The sequence below is a fragment of the Epinephelus moara genome, chromosome 1, assembly GCF_006386435.1.
Source record: "Epinephelus moara isolate mb chromosome 1, YSFRI_EMoa_1.0, whole genome shotgun sequence".
In the NCBI taxonomy this organism is placed as follows: domain Eukaryota; kingdom Metazoa; phylum Chordata; class Actinopteri; order Perciformes; family Serranidae; genus Epinephelus; species Epinephelus moara.
Window position 1 is genome coordinate 6,936,916 of NC_065506.1, and position 22,604 is coordinate 6,959,519.

Consider the following 22,604-nt stretch of genomic DNA (forward strand, 5'->3'; position numbering starts at 1 on the left):
GCACAATATAAATCAATCGTATCAAAAATAGGTTGTCTGTTAACAATATAAATTAGAAACTGTGGTGATTTGTGATTAAATTAGACTAAAAGGAGGCGGTGAAGGAGGGGGTTTAGCGCCAAGTTAAATCCACTCCTCTCTGACGTTGATGCTTCAAGTCATCTGTTCCCTACAAGGCGCCAGCTCAGAGGAACTAGCCCGGCCTGGATACGCACACACACACACACAGAGCATGCTCTGAAAACAGGCGGTGAAATCACAAGTTATTCATATTTATTTTCTAGCTGCGGATAAGAGTGAACTTCAAGGGCTGAATCTTGAGGTGAGTGGACCAAACAAAACATTACCGTTGCATGGAGTTAGTTAAGCTAGTTTCGGATGCAACTTTCGTAGCTAAGCTGACTGAATGCTAACTAACCCGCGACAAGTTGGATAATGAATTGAAGATTTGTATGGATGCTCATACTTAGATGTCGTCTGTTGTAGTTGTGTGTTAGGTGTTGTTGCTGTTACTGATAAATGGTGAATTGAGAAAATAGGCGTCTCAGCTGTGCCTGTAGTTCGGCCATTATGTGGCGAGAAAGATATCCGAAGTTAGGGAGGGAAAATAACCAGCTTCCCCTCAAATATACGCCAAACAACAACCCGAGTCAGCTAATATAGTGTCTGATGTTAGTTAACGGTTAGTTTCATGGATATACGAGCATTATGTGATACTCTTTGGCGACTTTAACATTGCGTACCGTGTCCATTTCGCCGCGCCTGGTTGAGCTGGGCTTTGTCAGAAGGAGGGAGTTGAGAGTGGGGGTTGGGAGTGTGTGAATGTGTTCTGTTTAAACCCCAAAAACAACTTAAAACATTTCTTATTCACAGGTTTACTCCAAAGCTGACACACACCCCTCTGAGTATAATGCGAGGAAAACGGTGAGTCTCATGTTTATTTCATTCCTGGCTCTTTTAAGCGCGTCAATCAAAGTGTGTGACGACAGAAAGAAAAGTTGAGTTGATGGAGCTTTAGCCATCCGGCTAGTTAGCTTGTTGCTATACGACCTTATTTTGGTCACATTAACTTGTAACGCCAAGCTTGTTAAACTGTTTTGTGCTGACTTTGGTGACTTACAGTTGGTACCTTTCTGTTTCTGTGTTGTTTTAGGGAAGAGACAGAACCGAAGTCTGTTGCTCCCGAGGCGCCCGAAGAAACTACAGTACGACCGAGAAAGAGGAAGGCAGATGTTGCCATTGTGAGTAGTCCGAAAGGCTTGCAGACCAGCCTGAAACTTCACCTGTGGCTGGGTTATAGGGCCTAACTGAATAACCAAAATATAAAACTGGTGTCACGTTTAACAGTGTTCACAAGTAACAATGTCCTGTGCTTCAGTGAAGTATTACTGATTGATGCAGCTGATAGTGTAGTGTATGTGACTATGATTTTATTGGTGCTTACAGAGCAGAACAGGATTCAGTTGCCACCTTTTCATGTGCTGTGGGAATTGATTTGATCTAACCAGCTCTGTGCAGTTTTTGAACTGAATCACACACAACATAATTTATTTTCCCATCCTCAGTTTTTACAAGACCTGGATGAGGAGGTAGCAGAGATGACAAAGAAGAAGCAGCGGGAATGTGAGGTAAGCTTGGTTATCTTTCCTCATTCAATGTTAAAACATGTGCCATACCCCAATTTGACTACACATCAATCCATATAGGCTGATCTATTGATAATTCTGCTATGACTAGCACTTCACTGGATCTCTGGCTAGGAGGTCTGTCTATAGTCCCTTTTCAGGCTTTAATGTTTGCAGGCCACTTACTGGGGGAGTCAGCCCGACCACAACATGTGTCCATATTATGAACTTACATCAGATTTGTCATCTCTCTGTTCCCTCTTTCTGTGAAGGTGGGCTGGAGTCCTGATGCTGGTTACACAAGTCCACAGAGGTGGATCCCCACACCTGATCAGGAAGTGGACCCACCAGTTGCCCTGATAAACGCAGGTTTCCCCCACTACAACTTTAACAACGTATTTGTAACCCCCGTGCGCTGTGCCCCACTCCCTGCCCTGTGGTGAGTACTGGTGTTAAACCTTTATTTAAATAGAAATTCACATTGAGATTAAAACCTCTTTTGCAAGTGAGACCTAACCAAGACAGGGTCAAATAGTAGCAACAAACACAAACAGGATAACCACATCAAATACAATACTTGAATTTCCCCTCTGGGGATCAATTAAGTATGTCTTAAAAATGGCGTCAATAGATACGCCAAACACATGACATGAAATGGTGCATTAACAATGCAGCAATATTTAGTCCAGAATTTGTTAGTTCAGTTAAGCCGCTGCAACTATCAGTGACCACATCCTGTATTCTAAGTTTAAAATCAGTGAAAGAGATAAGGGCCTAGAGTTTGAGCTTGGTTTATCTCAGCTGAGGCTCTGTTATGCAGCCACCCATTTTATCACTTGTATCTAAGTTTAATATGTAGCCCATCTGTGTGTGGCAAGGCCTGGGCCTGTTGTATAGGTTTAGCTTGTGTGCTCTCTGTCATAGTTTTGCTTTTTCTTTGGTTATAGCTAATAGACATTCTGCTTCACCTTAAATCACTACCCCTGTAACCGGGGCTAAAATACAGCCCTGCAGGAATTGGATTGTAAGGAGTTCACTGCGTACATTCTGTTGATGTTGATGTTGTGGACAGTGAAGAGTTCAATCTTTTTTTTTTTTTTAAACTATTGCGTCCCATTTGTTTTGTTATCAGCTGGGCCAGTAAGGATGTGGTATGGAACAACATGTTGGAGAAGGACAAGACCTACACCAGAGATGTCCGTGTGATGGATAAACATCCTCATCTGCAGCCCAAGATGAGGGCAATTCTACTGGACTGGCTAATGGAGGTCTGTAGTAGTCTTAACCTGGGCATATGCTGTACAATTTTTAAAGATGTTGTTTAATTCCAGCTCCTACTGTATGAGTAAAGTGGCTGCAATGAGAAGCCAAAGCTCACGAAAAATAGTAGTAATAGTAACATAGCAAATAAATGGCCCATTCGCCCTCGTGGGCGACTCTCACTATTAACCATTGTCAAGATTTGTTTGAAAAGCTCTGAGGCAAGTAGAAGTTTGTTTGCTAGCAGAGGTTTGTAACGTTACACCAGTACGATTCACAGTAATGCATTATTGACAATGTTTCACTCGGTCATACCGGTTGTGATAGGAGGAGAGGGAAACGTCAAAGAGGCATGTATGCTGTTGCCAAAGCTGGCCTCTATATTTTGCGTCTGCATGACATATCTTGTCACCATGACACTTTCAGACGCTGTGTTTGCCACTTAACGTAGGCACAGTGAGAAAGGACACTGATCTTTGGGAATCGACTCGTGGCTCTGCTTAAGAGTCTGACAACGGCTGACCGAAATTCATCTGAATGTCTGGGAGCCGGTTGGGAGCAGTTAATTGCTCCTCCTCTCCCAATGTACATTACACGGCAAATGATGCCTGACTAAGCTGAAAACCGGTCCGACTTCAAAATGAGCTGTGCAGCTCAAAATTTGGGTCAGAAACGGGCTTAAATGGTACAGTGTGTGCCCAGCTTCAGAGACCACTTGAACGCCTCTCTCCTTGTCAACATGACATTTAACAAAATGTATAATGCCTTTCATTTTGATCATTTCAGTTTTATTTGTGGGGATAAAAGTAAAGGCTGCATTTATAGTCATCTACTGACTTGTGCATCATAACTAAATTGTCTCTCATGGATTTTGTTAACGGCAGCTGTAGACAGCCTTAGAGAACATCATCTTAGATTTCATGACTTTAGAACTAACTCTTATTTTAATGTACTGATGCAGTTGGGAGCTACGGCGCAACACATTGGCAACAGCCTCTCGTAATCTCCTAATTGGAAACTGGTTATTGAGAAAAGACATATGTTTTGTGAGTAATTATCAGTAAACATCCATTGGCACAAACAGTTAAAAAATCCTCAACAGTGTCTTGTGTGGCAGTGAAAAAAACACTCTTGAGTTCTGACCATCACTGTAATGAAGGTAAATAATGAGCTGCAGTGACTTATGAGGTCTCCTGTGTCTGAAAGAGATCAACCAATCTGATTGGCCTAATCACATTCAATAAAGACCCTATCTGTTTTAGCCTTTGATTTTGGTTCCTCTTAATATCAAAGCATAAATTGCTAAAATAAGGGCGATAAGGGCTGCATGGAAGTAATGTGGGACCTCATTAGACAAATCTGAGGTCTGTTTCAAAAGAGAACAGGCTCTGTGATGCACTCTGTGAGTACTGGTGCAGCAGAGAGACAGAGACAAGGGGACAAGTTACTGATGCAACAAAGTGTTAAGTGTTACATGTGTGCTCTAACATCATAATAGTTCAGTTTGTTTTGTATCCAGCTCTGCTTGAAAATCACGTGCAAACACATCCTTCTTTGTCACTTGCAATGAGTTCTGTGAAGTTTTATTGTTAAAAATCCTTCAATTGTACATTTTTTAAAAAAAAATAAAGGAATATAAAATAGGATAGACATTAATCAGCAAAGATACAAATGTCTCTGTTTCAATTAATAGTAACAGTGCTTTGCCATGTTGTGTTTGTGTGCATGTTTTAGGTAAGTGAGGTGTACAAGCTGCACAGAGAGTCATACCACCTCGCTCAGGACTACTTTGATCGTTTCATGGCCACACAGAGAAACGTCTTCAAATCAACACTGCAGCTCATAGGCATTACCTGTCTCTTCATTGCTGCCAAAGTAGAGGTAAGAAGGGTTGGACTGTTTAGAAGAAAAGTGGGTTGATCAAAAATACCTGGTAGCCTGTAGATCTTTCTTATGGGCTTGCCTAGGTACATTATCTAAGCTACATTACCACCTTTCCTCTACAGCATTTACAATGTTTGTTAGTATGATTGGTCGAACAATTCTTGTCTCCTGTGTTTTTGCATCCCCCAGGAGATGTATCCTCCCAAGGTCCACCAGTTTGCCTATGTTACAGATGAAGCCTGCACTGAAGATGAAATTCTCAGTATGGAAATCATTATTATGAAGGTAAAGAACACTCACATTACTCATTGATCCATGACGCATTAGTATGAACCTCACAATTTATTGTTTCTTATCTGTGAAATAAAAGTAAACTAAAGCTTTTTTTCCACTGAAAGAAATGGTTTTCAATTTACAAAAATAAACAGGAGGTCCTCATTGCTGCAGCATGGAGTTATATTTCTGGGGAGGTGCACGTCAGGCTGCGGTGTAGGCTGTAGCATATGGTAGACAGCTACTCGGAGCCCAAGCTGTAAATATAGCATTGATTCAACACAGAAGTATAAATCTGGTTTAAGTTACCCAAATCACTAGAACACATGCTGTCGGCCATTAGTGATTTGGTTTAAGTTACCCAAATCACTAATGGCTGACAGCATGTGTTCTTGTTCTATTCTTGTATTATTATTTTAGAAATGTCTGTCTGTTCAAAAGATAGTTGTTTGGTTGTCAGCTAAACAAAATCTTTAATTTTATTTACATTTAAGTTGCAAGTAGTCAAGTTGCTGTTAGTTATGGTTTTACTTCAGCACTGCAGGTTACTTGATCTTTCTCTCTTTTCTACCACAGGAGCTAAAGTGGAGTCTCAGCCCACAGACTCCCATCTCCTGGCTCAATGTTTACATGCAGGTGGCCTACCTGAAAGAGACGGACGAGCTGCTCATCCCCAGATACCCACAAACTACCTTCACACAGATTGCAGAGGTATGGTGTGTGTGTGTGTTGCTCTAATGACGAGCTAAAGTATCCATGTGGTCCTTCAGTAATACATAACAAAAACAGAACTACAAGGCTTTCAGTAGGTACGCACAGTTCTGTTGATTGTGAAAAAACATGTCTTGTTAGTTGTTGTCAAGAGTGACACGAGTATGCGTTTGGCACCACATGCATGTCTCCAGGTAGCCTGGCATTGCCAGACCCAAATGGGTCTGGACACAGAGTGTACATTTCCTCTACTCCAGAGGGGAGGTATCAACGGCTGTCACTCAAAATGCCCCTTCACGCAGTTGGAAAGACGGAAAACCAATCAGAGTAAACGAAACGTGTGATGTAGGCTAGCACAACGCCACTGTAAACAGACCAGCAAGCTGCAGCGGAGATGAGCTGTCATAATGTCTGGGAAAGAGTGTTGCCATCTTTGCAGATTTCCTCCTCACTGTGGACTCCGAGTTGCATGGCTGTGATTCCCAGCTTAGTCGCTTCCCTGACCTGCTCCTCCATGAGAGCAACTAGCGGAGAAACAACAGTAGCCACTGGGTTTTCACTGAGTCCCATCTTTTTCCCGATCAATGGAGCCAGTTGGTAAATTAAACTTTTACCAAACCCTGTAGGAGGGACGACAAACACATCCTTTTTTTCAATAAAAGCTTTCAGTGCAGCCGTTTGCTCTGCTTTTAAAGAAAATGTACATTCCAGTTTGTTCAACACATTTACCATGGCAGTTTCAAAATCAGTAGCCATGTTGGTTGTTTACGAAATACATTCACTCCGCTCCTTGTCCCTCCTATTCTGATGAACGGTTGTGATTGGCCCGGTAAGCTTTAACCGACGCCAGAATGCGCCTTTATGATTGCATGGCCAGACTGATCTGCGGAGCGAAATCGAATATGAGCTTGTGAGATTAGGATGGTTTCACCAGGCTAGTCTCCAGGTACATTCACTTGCAAATGCTGAACCTCCCCTACCTGCTTTCAGTGAGATCTTTTTTTTCCCACCACAGACGGGTGTCCGTTTTACATGTCCAGCTCAATATGAGTGGTTGTAAATAATGATAGATATAAATGTTTTTTTTATTGATGAGGAACAAGTTTTGATCAATTGAAATCAAGAAAAACATGCTGCATTAAAAACCTACAGATGGCTAAATGTTTTTGTAAAAATTCAGCTCTAGTATCTATAAACTGCGAAGTGGAGCAGAGCTAGCCTGACATCACTAGACCAAAATCGCAAATGCAAGTTAGTTTGGAACCTCGCAGTTCATTTTAACCTGGAAATGGCTACAGCATGCAGAGATGAGCTGTGATGGTGTAGCATCAATATGTCTGTAAGCAGTGTTGCTGTTTTTTGCCATCAGAATTTCAAAGTAGTACAACATAAAGTTCCATACCAGCTGCAGCCATCTGGGTTGTTTTCTAAAATGCCTCAGTAGTGTCCCCAGGGATGTCATTGCATATTTTGTGTAAAGAGTAAAGGCTTCGCAAGTTGTCAGTTACAGTCTCAAACATGCCCTACATCAGATTAACGGTTGTGATTGGCCTGACCTGGGCAGGTCGGCTGGAAATCTGTCTGAATGGGATGAGGACCAGATGCATCTGCCAGCGCAAATAAAATATGGGCTCACTTTGTCCAAGGAAGTGACAAAGTGAAACTTAAGGGTGAAATATAGTCTCCTAAACAGCCTTTGAGTGAGGACTTAATTCAGAGGAAGCCAGTATTGGGTCCTAATCGTTCTCATAATTTGGTTTTAAAGGCCTCACCGACCTTCTGAGATGGCATACACATACATAAATCACTTTACACGATCTGTGGATTTTGCATTACCACCAGATAAGCTTTTACTTGGTCAAGTTCAGGGAACACCACAAAATGCTGTGCTGCTACTAAGACCTGGTCGTTCTACTTGTTGCTGCCCTACAGTCACCAGCACTGCAGTGTAGGTATGAGGAGCATAAACAGTTCTCTTTATTCAGAAATGTAGTACACGCAGTATTTACATCCTTTCCACAGCTGATTCTGTCATGATATAGTAGGAGTATTTGCAGTATGCCTTTTGAGGTTTGCTTTTCTGTTCAGTTTTTTTCATCTTTGTCTTTTTTTTTTCCCCCTCCTCCTAGTTGTTGGACCTGTGTATGCTCGATGTGCGTTGCCTTGAGTTTTCCAATGGCGTCCTTGCTGCTTCAGCCCTGTTTCACTTTTCCTCTCTGGAGGTGGTGGAAAACGTCTCGGGTAAAAGAATAAACAAAATAAAAGATTTACTCCTTAAGCAAAAGTTTTATTAAAACATACCAGTATTTTTTTTAATGTTTGTTTTTTCCTGCTGTTGTTACCCTGGTTGTGTTGCCCTGACTTATCACTTCTTTCTGTCCATGCAGCTCTGAAGAGGGTGGAGTTAGAAGAGTGCGTGAGGTGGATGGTGCCATTCGCCATGGCTCTGCGAGAGGTTGGTGGGTCGTCTATGAAAACATTCCCAGGAATCCCTGCAGATGACATGCACAACATCCAGACGCATGTCCCTTACATGACATGGCTGGTAAGTGAAAGTATTGTAATATATGATGTTTTTCAGTTTTAAAATGTAGCAAAATCTGCTGCCCATCAACACAGCTATTTGTGAATCACTGCAAGTTTTTATTTTAATTTTAAACTGAGGAAGTGAGCTTAAATGCCTGGTAGCTATAACCTACAAATGGAACACATCTGAAATTCTTTCATCCACTATTTAAGCTGAGGATGCGTGCATATTACTACATCATTTTTAGTGATAATGGAGGACACTATATGGAAAAAAAAAAGTTTAAGCTTACCTCATAACTTTTGTAAAAAATACTTAACTGAAATATTTTCTACAAAAAATGTTGAATAAGCTACTCAACATTTTTTACATGGCACCTTTCATACAAACATGTAGCCTAAAGTGCTCCACATGGCAAAACTGGGATGACACATACCCAATAAAAAGGATAAAACAAACAACTACACACAAAGTTTTGTAAGACTAGAAAATTACAACAATAAGACTTTAAAAAAAGCAAACCAGAACAAACAAAAAAAAAGATTAAACTCTTTAGAATAAAAAGAAAGTAAATAGATAAAATAGAATAAAACCAAACAGGAGGGATAAAATAAGGTAAAAGCCAGTGGTTAAAACTTAAAAATCAAGACTGTAATGTTACTCCACATTAAAAGGTAGGTCTTTAATTCATTTTTAAATAAAGCTATTAAAAAGCCTCAAACACAGATCTATTCCTTTTGTACTGGAAATTCCACGTCATGCAAATATGAGTTTAACTGATGAGCAGAAACTGTTTCACTCAAATGTTTCTCTGGATGTATGAAGAGAACTGGACACAGTGTTGGAGGCAGAACCCTGTTTATTCTTATAAAAGTGGTGCATGAAGTTATAATTCCAGGTTCAAAATAACCCGTATCTCCTGTATCCATAAAAGCAAGCACACAGGTGTTTTCTTTAACCCCTCCCTCCAACCGCTCAGTCTCGGGCTCGCTCACATGAAGAAGAGCAGGAAAATAACTCTGGATTCAGTTATTAGTGAATTTTGCAACATTTAGGTCATTATGATACAAAACTGGTTAAATATCGGCAATGTGTCTCCTTAAATAGATCTTATATGAATCATGACAGTGTGGGTAGTGTGTGTATATTAACTATGGTCAGCTTCCCACTATCTTACCTGCTGGTCCTTCTTCCTGCTCCTCCTCTTTGCTTGCTCTGGTCAAGTGTCCTAAAAAAACAGATTGCTCTTCCACATTTTCATATGCCCTCCAACACAGACATAAAGAGTATAGAGGAGGGTCGAGAAAGAGACACTCTCGCCCTTGCTCTATTTCATACTCTGATCAAATGCTAAACTAAGCAGTGCTGATCAAAAATAAATGAGAATCCTGTTACAGTATTGCCTATTCCATACCTAAAACGTTGGCAGAAACGTATTAGTGGACTGTTGAGCTGTAATACGAGAATATGTGAAAAGGGAGTGGGCACCAAACAGTTTTTTTCAGCTTCTGTTTTTACAATAAAAGAAACAGAGACCAAACAATAAAATCAAGCAGTGCTAATAAGTGATCATATCACAGCTAAATCAACCGACCGCCATTTTGTTTCCTGTGTCAAAATGGACAAGTGTGCATTACTTGACCCGCCAGCATAAGTGTTGATTGGTCAGGTGCAGCATTGTGTATTCTGGTAGTTGTAGGTTTTCTACATCTAGAGCAAAGCGAATGCCACAGTCCTTTTTCTGTTTTCTGTGGTCATATAACACCAGTTTCAAAAGTATTTGTGTTTCTCTACTGCATAGACAGCCTGGTTTTATGAAAAGACCATCTTTCCAGTAGTGAAATACTTATTTAGTGTTCGCAAGGAAGTTAATACATGTAAAATAAAAAAATTCCACTCATATACAGACGTTTCTTTCACAATGCAAGTCCATGAGAAAGTGTTTTTGGGCCCCTTGGCATTACGTGACGGACCGAGATGTTGCAATTCCACAGTTTGACCACTTTTTCAAATTGGCTTCAAAGCCCAGCTCGGTTCCTATGGGCTTGTTCTCTACACTGAAGGTTTCAAATTCCACAGTACGCTGGCACAGTTTGCATAATAGACCTGATTGGCTTTCACTTGTGATGTTACCAATAATGCTCTGATAGGCACGTCTCAAAGTCAGATTTTAGAAGCACATTGAAATCACTGCCACTGCTCTCTAGTGACAGCAGAGTTAACCTGTGTATTTCTGCTGTGTACAGGACAAGGCCTGCTCCTACCAGGATGTGGAGTTGGAGCGTCACGGCACCTGTCCTGTACCTCCAGGTGTCCTGACTCCACCCCAGAGCAGTGAGAAAACCGAAGAGTTGAACCGAGTGGATACCACAGCGCTGAAAGTCAGGCCCAGGATTCAGACTTCATCACCACAACGACACCTTCCAAAGTAGTGAAGCAATCGCTGAAGCTGACAAGACAACAGCAAATCCCAATTCGACTTTAAGCTGTAAGGGGAAGAAAAGCAATTCTGATGTGTTGATTCTGAACAGCGACGCCACTGTAGTACCAGCACACATGTTCGGACTGATGGATGAATTTTCAGTGGGGAAATATGGATGGCTATATCACTGATTACTTGGATCCAGGTGCTTTTTAAATGTCTATGTATTGGGTGCACACAGTGACTTTGAAATCGGGGAAACGCTGACACGCAGTGAGCAAACACTTTGGACGGCCCTATCTGCACAGGAATCTGACCTGTTTAACCCTCCAGTTGAGATGAAAACGCATCGCGAAGGGCTGTTAGGGATGGGACGACTGAAGAGGATTTTTTTTTTTTGACGAGGAGTGCACCCAAATGCTTGCATTAATTACCAGCCACACCTACATTTTGTGGTTGCCATTTTTTTTTTCTATGCAGAGGCCAAATTGAATGGACATTTTATGGAGTCTCTACTTGATTTAGCATGTGTGTGTATGTGTGTGTGCGAGACTGTGTGTTAGTGTGTCTGTGTTTGGGGGGGGAGGGTGATTGCTGTTTTTAATCTATAAGTGGCCTCATTTGCCCAAAAACTATTCCTAGGGTCATATTTGGCTCTCTGCTGCTATAAAAGTGGGCTTTGCATGACGGAGGGGGAAGAGTGTGTGTCTGTGTGTGAAATAGTGTGTTGCTCTTGTTTTTTGGTTCTACTCTTGTCATTTTAGTGGACAAAACATGGCCATGTTTTGCTTAGGGACCAGTAGCTTGGCTACCTAAATGGACTCATGAACCAGCCAGGCTTCAGAAGCTAAAATATTGATTGTATTTAACTTGCATTTTTATCCCAACCTACGGTTTGTTTCCCCACCACCAAAATGTAAGATTATATTTGACTTTTTTAAATAAAATGCTGCTACATATTTCCTCCTTTTAATTAAACACTCCTTTGTTGTGTATGGGTTTTCAGTTATAAGCCTTTTTGACATTGTAGTGCACAAAACCACTGTGACAGATTTTTTCACGAAACTGTTAGACTTTTCCCTCACTCCTGCAAGAAAAAAAAAAAAAATCACATGCACACAGGCTTTATTCCACTAGATGTCAGTGTGATGCTGTCAGTCTGAGCGCCTTCTGTTCTCGCCAAGAAAGAGAAATGTGCAAATATAGCATCACTTAAGTATCATTATTCATTGACCAGATCAGATATCAGAAACAAAAAAAGATCAAGTCTCAAGCAGGGTGTCTGCAGGTCTTTAAACCTCTTCAGATGTCTTAAAGTCAAGGTGGTCCACCTTGAAACTGCTAATTGTGTAGATCTTCTGTGCTGCCAGGGGGAAGGTGTGTAAATCATCCATGTTTTCACCGACATGGATGTAAACTGTAAGAGAAACTAATTCAGCGAGCTCCAGAGGTCAGTTAGGAGAGAGCAGCAAAGGCAGGGGCTAGTCTTATTTTTGAAGTTTATGATGAGTTGATAAAAGATACAAGGTCAGGTCCATATATTTAAGTTGTGTGGCTGTGTAAAGCCTGCCTGTCGCAACAGGGATTTTGCCAAAACTTGAGACCTGTATCATGTCAAGTCTTTAGAAAGCAGTGTAGAGAGCCAACTAATTTCTCAAGTCTTCATTTTTGTGAGCATTGGCCATTTAGGGGCATGATAGTGATAAGGTTGCAGATTGCAACCAACTGAGTACTGCTCCTCTCACCCTCCCTTTCCAAGCATATAGGAAAAACCTAAGGCGGGCTTCAGGTTCCAACCGGTGCATTCACACAACCAAATTCAAATTGCCACTTTACTGTAAAAAACGCTGAAGGCCCTCTGGAGACCAGTGTTGGGTCTGTCTGTTCTGGGATACTGCAGAAACATGGCGGGCTCTGTGGAAGAGGCCCTGCTCTCAAGTCATGAAATTAGTCTGCAGATTGGCAACAGAGCATCTAAACATCTTGATGTACTTCAGCAACAAGGTAAATCCTATGTGTTGCAACCCAGAATTACTGTATTTGGACCTCATAAAGTCCTTGGTACAGTAGCCCTGAGGTGCAAACACGACATTGGGTAAAAACATGAGTAAAATAGGAATCACAACATTTCACAAAACGGACCTGTGCCAGAAAGCAGGGGGGTTGTACCACGAGGCAAGCTGGACAGAGCCAGGCTTTCTTTTTCGTAGCTAGCTCGGCAAAGCCTAAAGCCCAGAACCGAGATAATGGGGAAACCACGATGGTGGTTAGCAACTTTCTTTGTTAACCCAGGTTTCCTTCCTCTGGCTCTGTGCTTGTCCAATAAAAAGGGTCATTTGGTGCAAATAATGCAGGAGAGGAATGTTGGCAGAAACTTGTTAATCATGTATTGTCATGAGAGAATACATTTATTTTACCACTCAATGCCCTTTCAGTGCCTGCCATTTATTTCTAGCATGACAGCTGCACATTGCTCAGCTCTTAAATTTTAAACATGATACAGCAGAGCAAGAAGTTATAGTCAAGAATAGCATCTAGGTCGGATACGTGGAAATCACTCTCGTTGCCAGATCAAATTAAAGTTGACTGAATATTATTTTTGATAAATACCAATGGATTAATCAGTTCTGTGTTAGCTGCAATATCAGTAGTGTAAATCACACTTCAGCAAATCAGGACCAGGTATATAAATGATGAGTACAAAGACGAGTTTGATAGAAACGTAATAACCATCGTCATGGTACCCATTATCTCAAAAATAAATAGATAATATAATATATACCATATTTTTTCCTCTTACCTGTAGTGCTGTTTATTAGTCTAGATTATTTTGGCGTGAGTTGCAGATTGTCGGAGATATCAGCTGTAGAGATGTCTGCCTTCTCTTCAATATAATGGAAGATGACACTCTGCTAGTGGAGCTTAAAGCGCCAGATAAAAAAATGAAGAACTCAACAGCAATGTCACTTTCCAGAAACCATGACCCGGTTACTCAAGATAATCCACAGACCTTGTTGTGAGCAATTTCATGTAGGAAGTATTTTCTTTTTACTGAGCTACACCCACTAACTGTATCACCACGTGGAAGGAAGTGTACATCTACTCATGGACGAGAGGCTTGCGCTCATGACAGCTTGAGATGTAAACATTAATGCCGTCCTCCTCTGCTGAGCTGTATCATAGTTAGCTCAGTGGTGCTAGGTGAGCTAGCAGTTAAATGCATGTCTCTTTCTGCATGGTGATACAATTGACAGGTGCAGTTGGGTAGAAAGGAAATAGTTCCTACACAAAAACTGCTCACAACAAGGTCTGTGGATTATCTTGAGTAACCAGGTCATGATTTCTGCAAAGAGACATTGCTGTTGAGTTCTTCAAATGTGTTTTTTGGTGCTTTGAGCCCCACCAGTAGAGTGCCATCTAGTTTTTATTACATTGGAGAGGAGGCAGACATCTCTACGGCTGATATCTCCAACATTCTGCAACGCACACCAAAACAATCCAGACTAATACATAGCATTTTAGCTAAGAGTAAAAATATTTGTATGTATTTTTGTCTGAACAAAAACTATGAACTGTCCCTTTAACCTGGAACTCTGCTTGCCTCCCTGTAAGCATTCACTGTAGAATTATAACACTGAACTGATCGTGGCTCCTTTGTCATGATAGTTACAATCATTAGTTTGGCCATTATGGTTCAGTGTTTTAGGCTATTTTAAGCCAGGCTTTTCACAATTATCCCTGCTTTTCTGAGCCATCTTAATGAAACACCCCTTTGATCTTTGACAACTGCCACACAAGAACCAGCTCTACAATCAAACACTGGAGACGGTCAATAGCCACACAGAAACTGGACCAGCAGCCACACTGAGGTTCTTGTTAACCACCAGCATAGATCTCGACTTGTTTGTCTCCAGTGGTTAGTTTCTTCTTTGTATGTTGACGCTGCCACTGGTGTTGTTTGCTCTAGCTGAGCAGAGTTAGAACCAGGCCAGACCTCCCTCAGGGCCTCGCCACCGTCCCATGTAAACAAGATGCTACAGTGTATATTAGCAGACACTTTGATGTCTCCAGCTGACTTAGTTTCTCTTCTCTTACTCTTAAATATTTTATTGACTTACGCTAATTCACAACAGCCGAGTGAGATATTGACTATATCAAGGGCTATGACTGCTGTTTTTCAAAAACTCAAAGGGATCAGTTTATCTTGTGGTGTATGGTAAACACAAACATGGCAGCAGCACACACTGTATGAAAATCTTATATGATTTCCAGTTGATCACTTTGAGTTGGTGAAGGGCCAGTGATTGTTCAGGGGCCTCCAGAAACCCTGAAGTACCCTTAGACTGTGAGAAACATGTCTGTGTTGAAATGCTCAGGGACTCTTGATGTACATGTTGGTCTGTCTGTCAGGCTGTTTTAAGTGTGTGTCTGCCTCCCTCTTGTGGCTACTCTAATTAAGTGCAGGTCCACTTGCTGAGCCACTGATTCCCCCACAGGAGCCTCATGCTCTCCCCTCACACACAGAAAGAAAAGGATTCGAGAGAAAAATTAATGTTTTTAACACACCATTAACTAAACATTGCTTTGACAAACTTAACAGAAATAGACTGAAATTTCATGAAGGCATTGTTTTGCAGAACTGATGCATTTAATTGCATTGGATTGAGGCCGTTTTGCACAAGATGAGTTGTGTTGGTTGATTTTATTTAACAGGCTTGTTTCTGTCATCAGTTAATTCCCTCTCTACAAGATTTTCCCCCGCATAAAGTGTGTGTTTCCAAGTTGAGCACAAAATCTGAAAAAGAGATTACAAATCATGTGAGTAATGTGAATATGCTCCAAGACTCCACCAAGTTTAAATGCCTTTTTTTTCTTATTTGTCAGTTAGCTAAGATTCAAAATTCAGAAACTACATCAATGTTTCATGGCTTGGCAAAACAGTTTTGGAAATCCTGAGCAGGAGAGAGTTTGGCAGTAAAGACACATATAAAGTTTTTATTTAGAGCTTTTCTTTTTGTGTATTAATTATGCTGCTATTAGGTGGCTATGCCAAACACACACAAATACATCCCTGAAGTGTGAAATGTGACTGTGTGAAAATACATAGCTTTACATTTGGAAGCATCTAAAAAGGTGTAGTACATCAAAACTGACAATAATGTCTCTCTGAAGAAGGGAAGTTATGTGTCATGTGTTGCCTTTGGTTTCTGAGGTCCCTTGTTCTGAATGAGTATGGATACAAACTTGTTTCACAGCAGATATTTCAACTTGTCAGCAAGAAAAGCAGATGTGTAACTAATGACACTGATGATGGTTTCCATTCCATTAAATGTCACAGTTAGCTATGCCAATGTATGGAGGGGTGATGCATTCACTTGAGAACCTTTTTTTTTGTTTTGGACTGAAACTGGCACACCTAAATCAAAATAAAGTAGATTATGAGGTTATCAGCAACACGTGTGCTTTTCCTGTTGAAGTAAGTCAAAGTGTCTGCACGCTTTTGTGTACTACAGAGTCTTTAAAGTTTTGAATTCTTAAGAAAAATAAAAGTATAATATGAACAACATTAAGTGAAACACTGATTATATGAAAAAGGCGGATTTACAGCAGCTTTAAATGGAACAGATATTCAAGCTTCACAGCTGTGTCCTTTGAGTACAAAATGATCTGAAATAATAAAAAATATTTGCCAATGAGAAATTTTTGTAGATTGATGAATGAATAAATGAATGAATTAATTATTATTGTTATTGTTCTTATTATTTATTTCATTCAATTTTATTTTATTATTTTCATGTCTGGCTATTTGTCTGACCCATCCTTCACATGTATATGAATGTAAACCCAGTAATATCTAACAGAATAATACAGTGACCTCATATAAATATGAACAGCCTACTTTTAATGTCCCAGGAGATTGCCAACAATTGAAATTAAATAAACATATATACATACATATACACACAACGATAAACATAATAATTTAACAAAACCCAACTGAAACAAACCAACCAACCAAAAAAAAAAAAAAATCAACATTTATTCATCAGTTCATGTCGGTTAAGACCCTGTATGTGATTCAGATCATATATCAATAGTCTGTATTCCATGAGGGTTTTACCTATCATAAGTAATTTCTCCTCTCAATGTACCATGTAACCATGTCATAGCATGGTTTTCAGTTAAAGTTCCATCCTCNGTTAAGACCCTGTATGTGATTCAGATCATATATCAATAGTCTGTATTCCATGAGGGTTTTACCTATCATAAGTAATTCTCCTCTCAATGTACCATGTAACCATGTCATAGCATGGTTTTCAGTTAAAGTTCCATCCTCAATTATGATCAAATCGAAATCTGGAACATGGACTTTTTTTGCGACAATGCTTGTCACAAGTCATGATATAAAGGACAGCAGGGAATTATATATATATATGTATATATATATATATATATATATCTTTTTAAAAAAAAAAATATCTATTTTCCACCATGTTCAGTTGACAGTATTCGCAGATTTCATCCTCATCCACACCTTTGTATTGCTTTCAATCTGTGAACAGAGTCTCAAAGTAGAATTTCAAATTATAGTCCATATATCTTTCACATTTATGATCTTTCTTAAATCACAGTAACCTGCTAGATTCCCCCTGATTACATTAGCCCCGATCTGGTATTTGAACTAATCCACATTTGTTTTTTGAGGTAATTTTGCTAAAATTCACATTCATGTAATAAATCAAATATTTCACATGCCCATTCACCTCTAATAGAAAAATCCCAATAAAATATTTTCCAGCTGGCCTATTGCTTGGAAAACCTAGCAGCCTTTCCCACAAGCCCACCATGCTGGCCTTCCATCTGATCTCACAGGGGTCTGAAACAGGCACATGTTTATGAACTCCCGAAAACAATCAGTTTGTAAAACCTTTCATAACCCCATCTATCTTATACATTATCCAAGACAAGTACATGTTTGATAAAGTTTTTAATATGTAGAGTATCCCATATCGCTCAGCTACTCTCAGAACTGAAAGTAGCTGAGCGATATGGGATACTCTGTAAACTACAGCTGTTAAACACCAATATTTTTCTGATATTTGCATTCTACAAACATGTTTTACACTGTTAGAAGTTGGATGGAGGAAACCGATTTACATCTTTGTTATATATAATGTCAAGATCTGTTTAGGAGCATCTGGTGTTGGAAAGGTGAGACAATAATATAAAACAAATGTTCCGACATTCAGGTGAATTCAGATTAAGTGATTACATTCACATTATGTTGATTCAATACATGTGGAGGGACATAAAAAGTGTTGCACTGACCCTGTCTTTGCAAGAAAAGACATGCAAACACATACTGAATGACATTGTGTCTGGGGTGCCAATGGCGCCAAACGTTTTGCTTTTCCAGTAATGTTTACCCAAAAGCCACTCTGGAATTGCATCTGGAAGTTGGTCTGTGGCAAACCCAGAACTTCTAAAAAATCCTTGGCAAAGTGCTCCATTCTCATGTCATGCTTGATAAAAGGTTAAATAAAACCACTCTTATTACCATCTCCCCCCAGACGAAGCAGCAGGATCTAGTATTTGCCTGTCATTAATTTTGTTGTCCTTGCTTAAGCAAACAAATACCTTATTAAATTGTATTTAGGGATTTGTTATTTGTTCAAGACACAATTGTGTTCTTCAGTGGGTGTCACGCTCGCAGACATTACCAAAGTATCTGTATCTTCCCCTACAATTTAGACTGAGGGGGACATATTTGGAGTAAATCTTAGAGCTGTATGGTACAATAGAGCATGTGTGGATTAGGCCTATTTAATAATGCGAGCACAAAGGCACTCTGTTCTTTTAAGTCTTTATGGGATTTCATAATGTGTATATGTGTGTGTGTCACACATGAGAGGCCGTTTCCTGTCGATACTACTCCACACATCCCCGGTTCCTTTTCCATTGTAATTCCTTTAATTAAAGTGATTTTATTCACAGGCACACAGCTGGCACCGGCTACTTTCCATTAGCCATCTGAGTGGACGCCTCGTTCAGTGGGAGGACCCGCACTGGGGCTGCTTCCTATGGAGCACACAATACTATTTTCATCTCCCAGCTGAGTTTGTTGTGTGTTTTGAATTTATTAATCATTGATTTTAATGTGCTGCCTCTTGACAGTGGCAGCTACCCACGCATTAATTAATTCCTGCTTCCCAGCCTTACAAAATGGCATTTAAAAACAATGAGAGGTCGGCTGGTGTTTCCTCTGACCTATAAATGGAAGGCGTCAAAAAGCAAAATGTCAAAATTTGCTTTTATTTGTTCTTCCCTTGGCAGATTTTATTGCCTCCTTTTATTTGATAGAGCAAGATAGAAATGAGGTTATTTTAGGTCTATTGAAATGATGTGTAAATACAGTTGTGTCACCTTTAATATTCCGCTCGTCTTTTTGGGGAGGTTGTGAAATGCAATAATGTCTCTTTTGTCGGGCATGTTTCCCTCAGTGCACCTGCTTTGCATACGGCATCTGCCAGGAGCACTCTCAAAGGAACTGTGGGTCTTAAGTTGAGGATAAAGGTGCATTGCCATCAACAATAGGTAGTCTGTGTTTATCCTTTGAGGTCTTAAACAACTATGTGTACAAAGATTTGCCTTCCGTGAATTGGTGGAAATAGAAAAAGGGAGATTAGATCTTAAATTAAGCATATGGTGCTGGAATTTGAATGGAGTTGGGATTTGAATGTATTTATGGAAGTATATTCTTTTTTTATTTATTGAGCAGACCTGAATTGTTCATCCATTTAAATGAGTGACTGGTCTGTGTGTTTGAAGAGATAAAAGCTCGCTCCTAATCCTTATTGACACTCCGGGATGCGTAAAGACAGCTATTGCTAAGTCCCTGCAGTGCCCTGCCCCATGGAAAGGGCCTCATCCCTATTCACACTGGGTTGTTTAAAGCTAAAGATTTCCTGACAGATTGCTCTCAACAGATTGATTAGCACATGTTGTGAGACAGACAACTACCCAAACTGGGTTTGTGTACGTTTTGTGCGTCTGCACGTGTGTGTCTGTGGGTGCACGGTGGCGCTGCTGTGTGTGTACGCAGCCCCAGAGTAAAGGGGGGGAAGTCGTGGAGTGCTTATCGCACGCTTCAAAAAGCATTCCTGCTATAATTAAAAAAGCAAACAACCACAGTCGTAACCTGATGGCATTTAGTAGGAGCCCCGTGGAGCTTCGGCACAAAACTGCAAACAGTGCTGACAGCTGCAAAAGATAATACACTCGCTCCTCTCAGCTCACCTCTATCATACTCCAAACGCCTGTTATGTAGGAAGAGAAGAGGTAAATAGATACTGTATGCATGCACACACTCACAAAAAAGTGCTTATGCTTCACAAACCTACAGTACAGTGTGCCTGATCTGTTTGGATTGCAACACAAAAGACTGTCTGATACACCCAGATTTGTGAGGTCATGAACCGTTTTTAGGAACAGCTGTAAAATAATCGGCCATATTGGTTTGATACGGAATCTGTGACTTGAGGAGTGTTCACACATCCACACTGTATCCTCTGCTCTGCATGTGTGAGTGCTGAGTTGCTGTTCTTCAGTACAGATGTGAAGCCTCTGGCTCAGCGTCGCTACAAAGTAAAAATAATCATTCCCATGCAAATGCACTGTTTGACATGTTCAATTAGACCCTTGTGAGGCAAACGATCGGCGCTTTGAAGAGAGACAGTTCCCACTGTTAGTGCACCTATGAAGCCCTAAAGCTGCTTGGCCTTTCCCCCCCTCCTCTCTCTCTCTCTCTCTCTCTCTCTCTCTCTCTCTCTCTCTCTCTCTCTCTCGCTGCCCTCCCCGTTCCAGCCTCCCCTTCCTGTGCCTGGCCTCTAAAGGGAGAGAAAGAGAGAGATCCATCGATCAGTGGCGATCGTTGAGCGCCCGCCCCGCCTCCTGCCTCCTGCCTCGCATTGTTTTTATCTCATCTCTCAACCCTGTTGCCATGGCACTGAAGATGGCACTTCAACCCTTGTGCTTAATGATCTCTTGGATGATAGCCTACTTGTCAGGCATTCATGCCCTGTTCTGTTGAAATGTAAGACAGAGAGGAATGAGCCGCTGCTGCTGCTACTGGAGGGGAGGGGTGCTTATTTGAACATTTTATTCTAAGCTTAACTGGTAGTGAACATGGCGTTATGGGTTATTTACCAAATGAGCTGTCTTAAACAGCTGTTTTGTTTCCTCTTCCTGGCCGGCTGAACCGTGTTCTCAGAGATGGACATTCAGAAAGACAGAGAAGCCAATTTGCATTCATTTAGTGTCTCCTTTTGTTTTGCAGCATTACTTTAAAAGCCATCCCTCTTTTCTGGCAGTTCAGTGCTGGGTGAGGGATTACCGCTCATATAAATAGCTGCCATTGATTTGACTAAGAGAATGCTTTGTGTCATTATGAAGGCAGAAAATCCTAATTTGGAAATTGGAACACAAAAAAAAGAGCTGAGCGTTCAATTCATATCCATAATCCACCACATTGCATGAAATCAGGGGTGTTGCGTTACAATGCTTGATTTTCGTCATCGCTGTGATGGAGACAAAGGTAGCGCCTGAAGCCATCATGGTGGTGCTTCTCAGTAAGGGAATGTGTCATTTTATTATGTGGTATCTGGCAACCTCCCTCTGTGCTTTGCCGTGTGGAAGGCCTGTACAGGGAGAGCTCAGGGGTTGTGATTGTGGAAGACCGGGGTTCAAGACGCTCGTGATCATTATGAATTTGTGACAAGAAAGTCAATAATTAACAGCAACTACGTTCAAATGTGAATGCAGTCGTGCCTAATCACATTTAACTTGAGGGAGATGATGTGTGCAACAATGATTTAAATATGGATTCAGGCATCTCACTCAGTCAAACACATTAGTGACTGCTTATTGATTGAGATTCCTGGAAAAGAAGAGATATGCCGGCTCGCCATCGCTGGATGGAGATGGAGCTGTTCGATCACAGCTGACCTATTATTCATGTGTGGCAGGCTACAGCAGTTGCTTTTGTCTTGGTGCAGTTCCCCTCTGAGTTTTTAGGGATTCACACTCATTAGCACACTGAAATTATCATTTTCTTGATCATCAAAATATGTCCATTACATGCTCCCATACTCCTTTATCACCAAATTAGCTCTCGTTCTTGAGCCGGTTCATTTAAGACTCTTGGACTCTTGGTGCTGTCCAGTGAATCAGGCTGTGATTCCACCAGTTTTGAATAGAACCGGTGTAACCAAGGATGTGTCATCAATGGAGGGTGTTGCACAATGCACAACAGAAGTAAACAGTAGTAGCAAGATGGCAGATCACATTGACTACACGTGAGCCATTATTAGTCACAGATATTTGTTTTTATTAAAAAAAAAAAAAAAAAGCATGGACCAACTCTTGATGATAAGAAGACGTAGAAGACTATTACGTGCAAGACTCCATCCTTTCTTTCCAATCTGATGAATATGACACACCCACTGATGGCATCACAGTTTGCTCTTCAGGTCAAACCTACTATTCCAGAGTTCCAGCTGCAAACCAAGTTTTCCAGTTCAATTTATTTTTGGACAAAATGTTCCAAATGGTTCAGAATTAGGTGCTCGAATGTGGTGTGTCCTGCACTGTTGCCCCTTGTCGCACCTTGTTGGCTTTTTTTTTTTTTGCCTGATTCAGCATGTTGAATAGGTGTCGGCGCAGCGTAGCCCATCAGTGAATGAAATCACCCTGATTGGCAGTTCAGCTTGGTGCACAAGAAGAGAAACAGAAGTGAGCAGAGTTAGAGTTAGTTAGTGAGACCAAAACCAACTTATTACATAAGGTAAGATTATTTTTCTTTAGCCATTGAGCTCTTCAGCAGAAACATTTCCTGATGGTTTGT

At 40.7% G+C, this 22,604-nt stretch overlaps 1 protein-coding gene across 1 annotated transcript; it reads left to right on the forward strand.

Annotated features, from left to right (window-relative positions):
- The first annotated feature begins 76 nt into the window (after positions 1–76).
- On the forward strand, positions 77–11,695 carry ccne1 (cyclin E1). Its single transcript, XM_050062926.1, is given in 13 exon segments — positions 77–322; positions 874–924; positions 1,154–1,241; positions 1,566–1,628; positions 1,898–2,064; positions 2,758–2,893; positions 4,620–4,766; positions 4,959–5,054; positions 5,619–5,753; positions 7,883–7,994; positions 8,141–8,298; positions 10,527–10,703; positions 10,705–11,695. Coding segments are annotated over 12 exon segments (1,482 nt in total). The 5' UTR covers positions 77–322; positions 874–910; the 3' UTR covers positions 10,894–11,695.
- Positions 11,696–22,604: the final 10,909 nt, after the last annotated feature.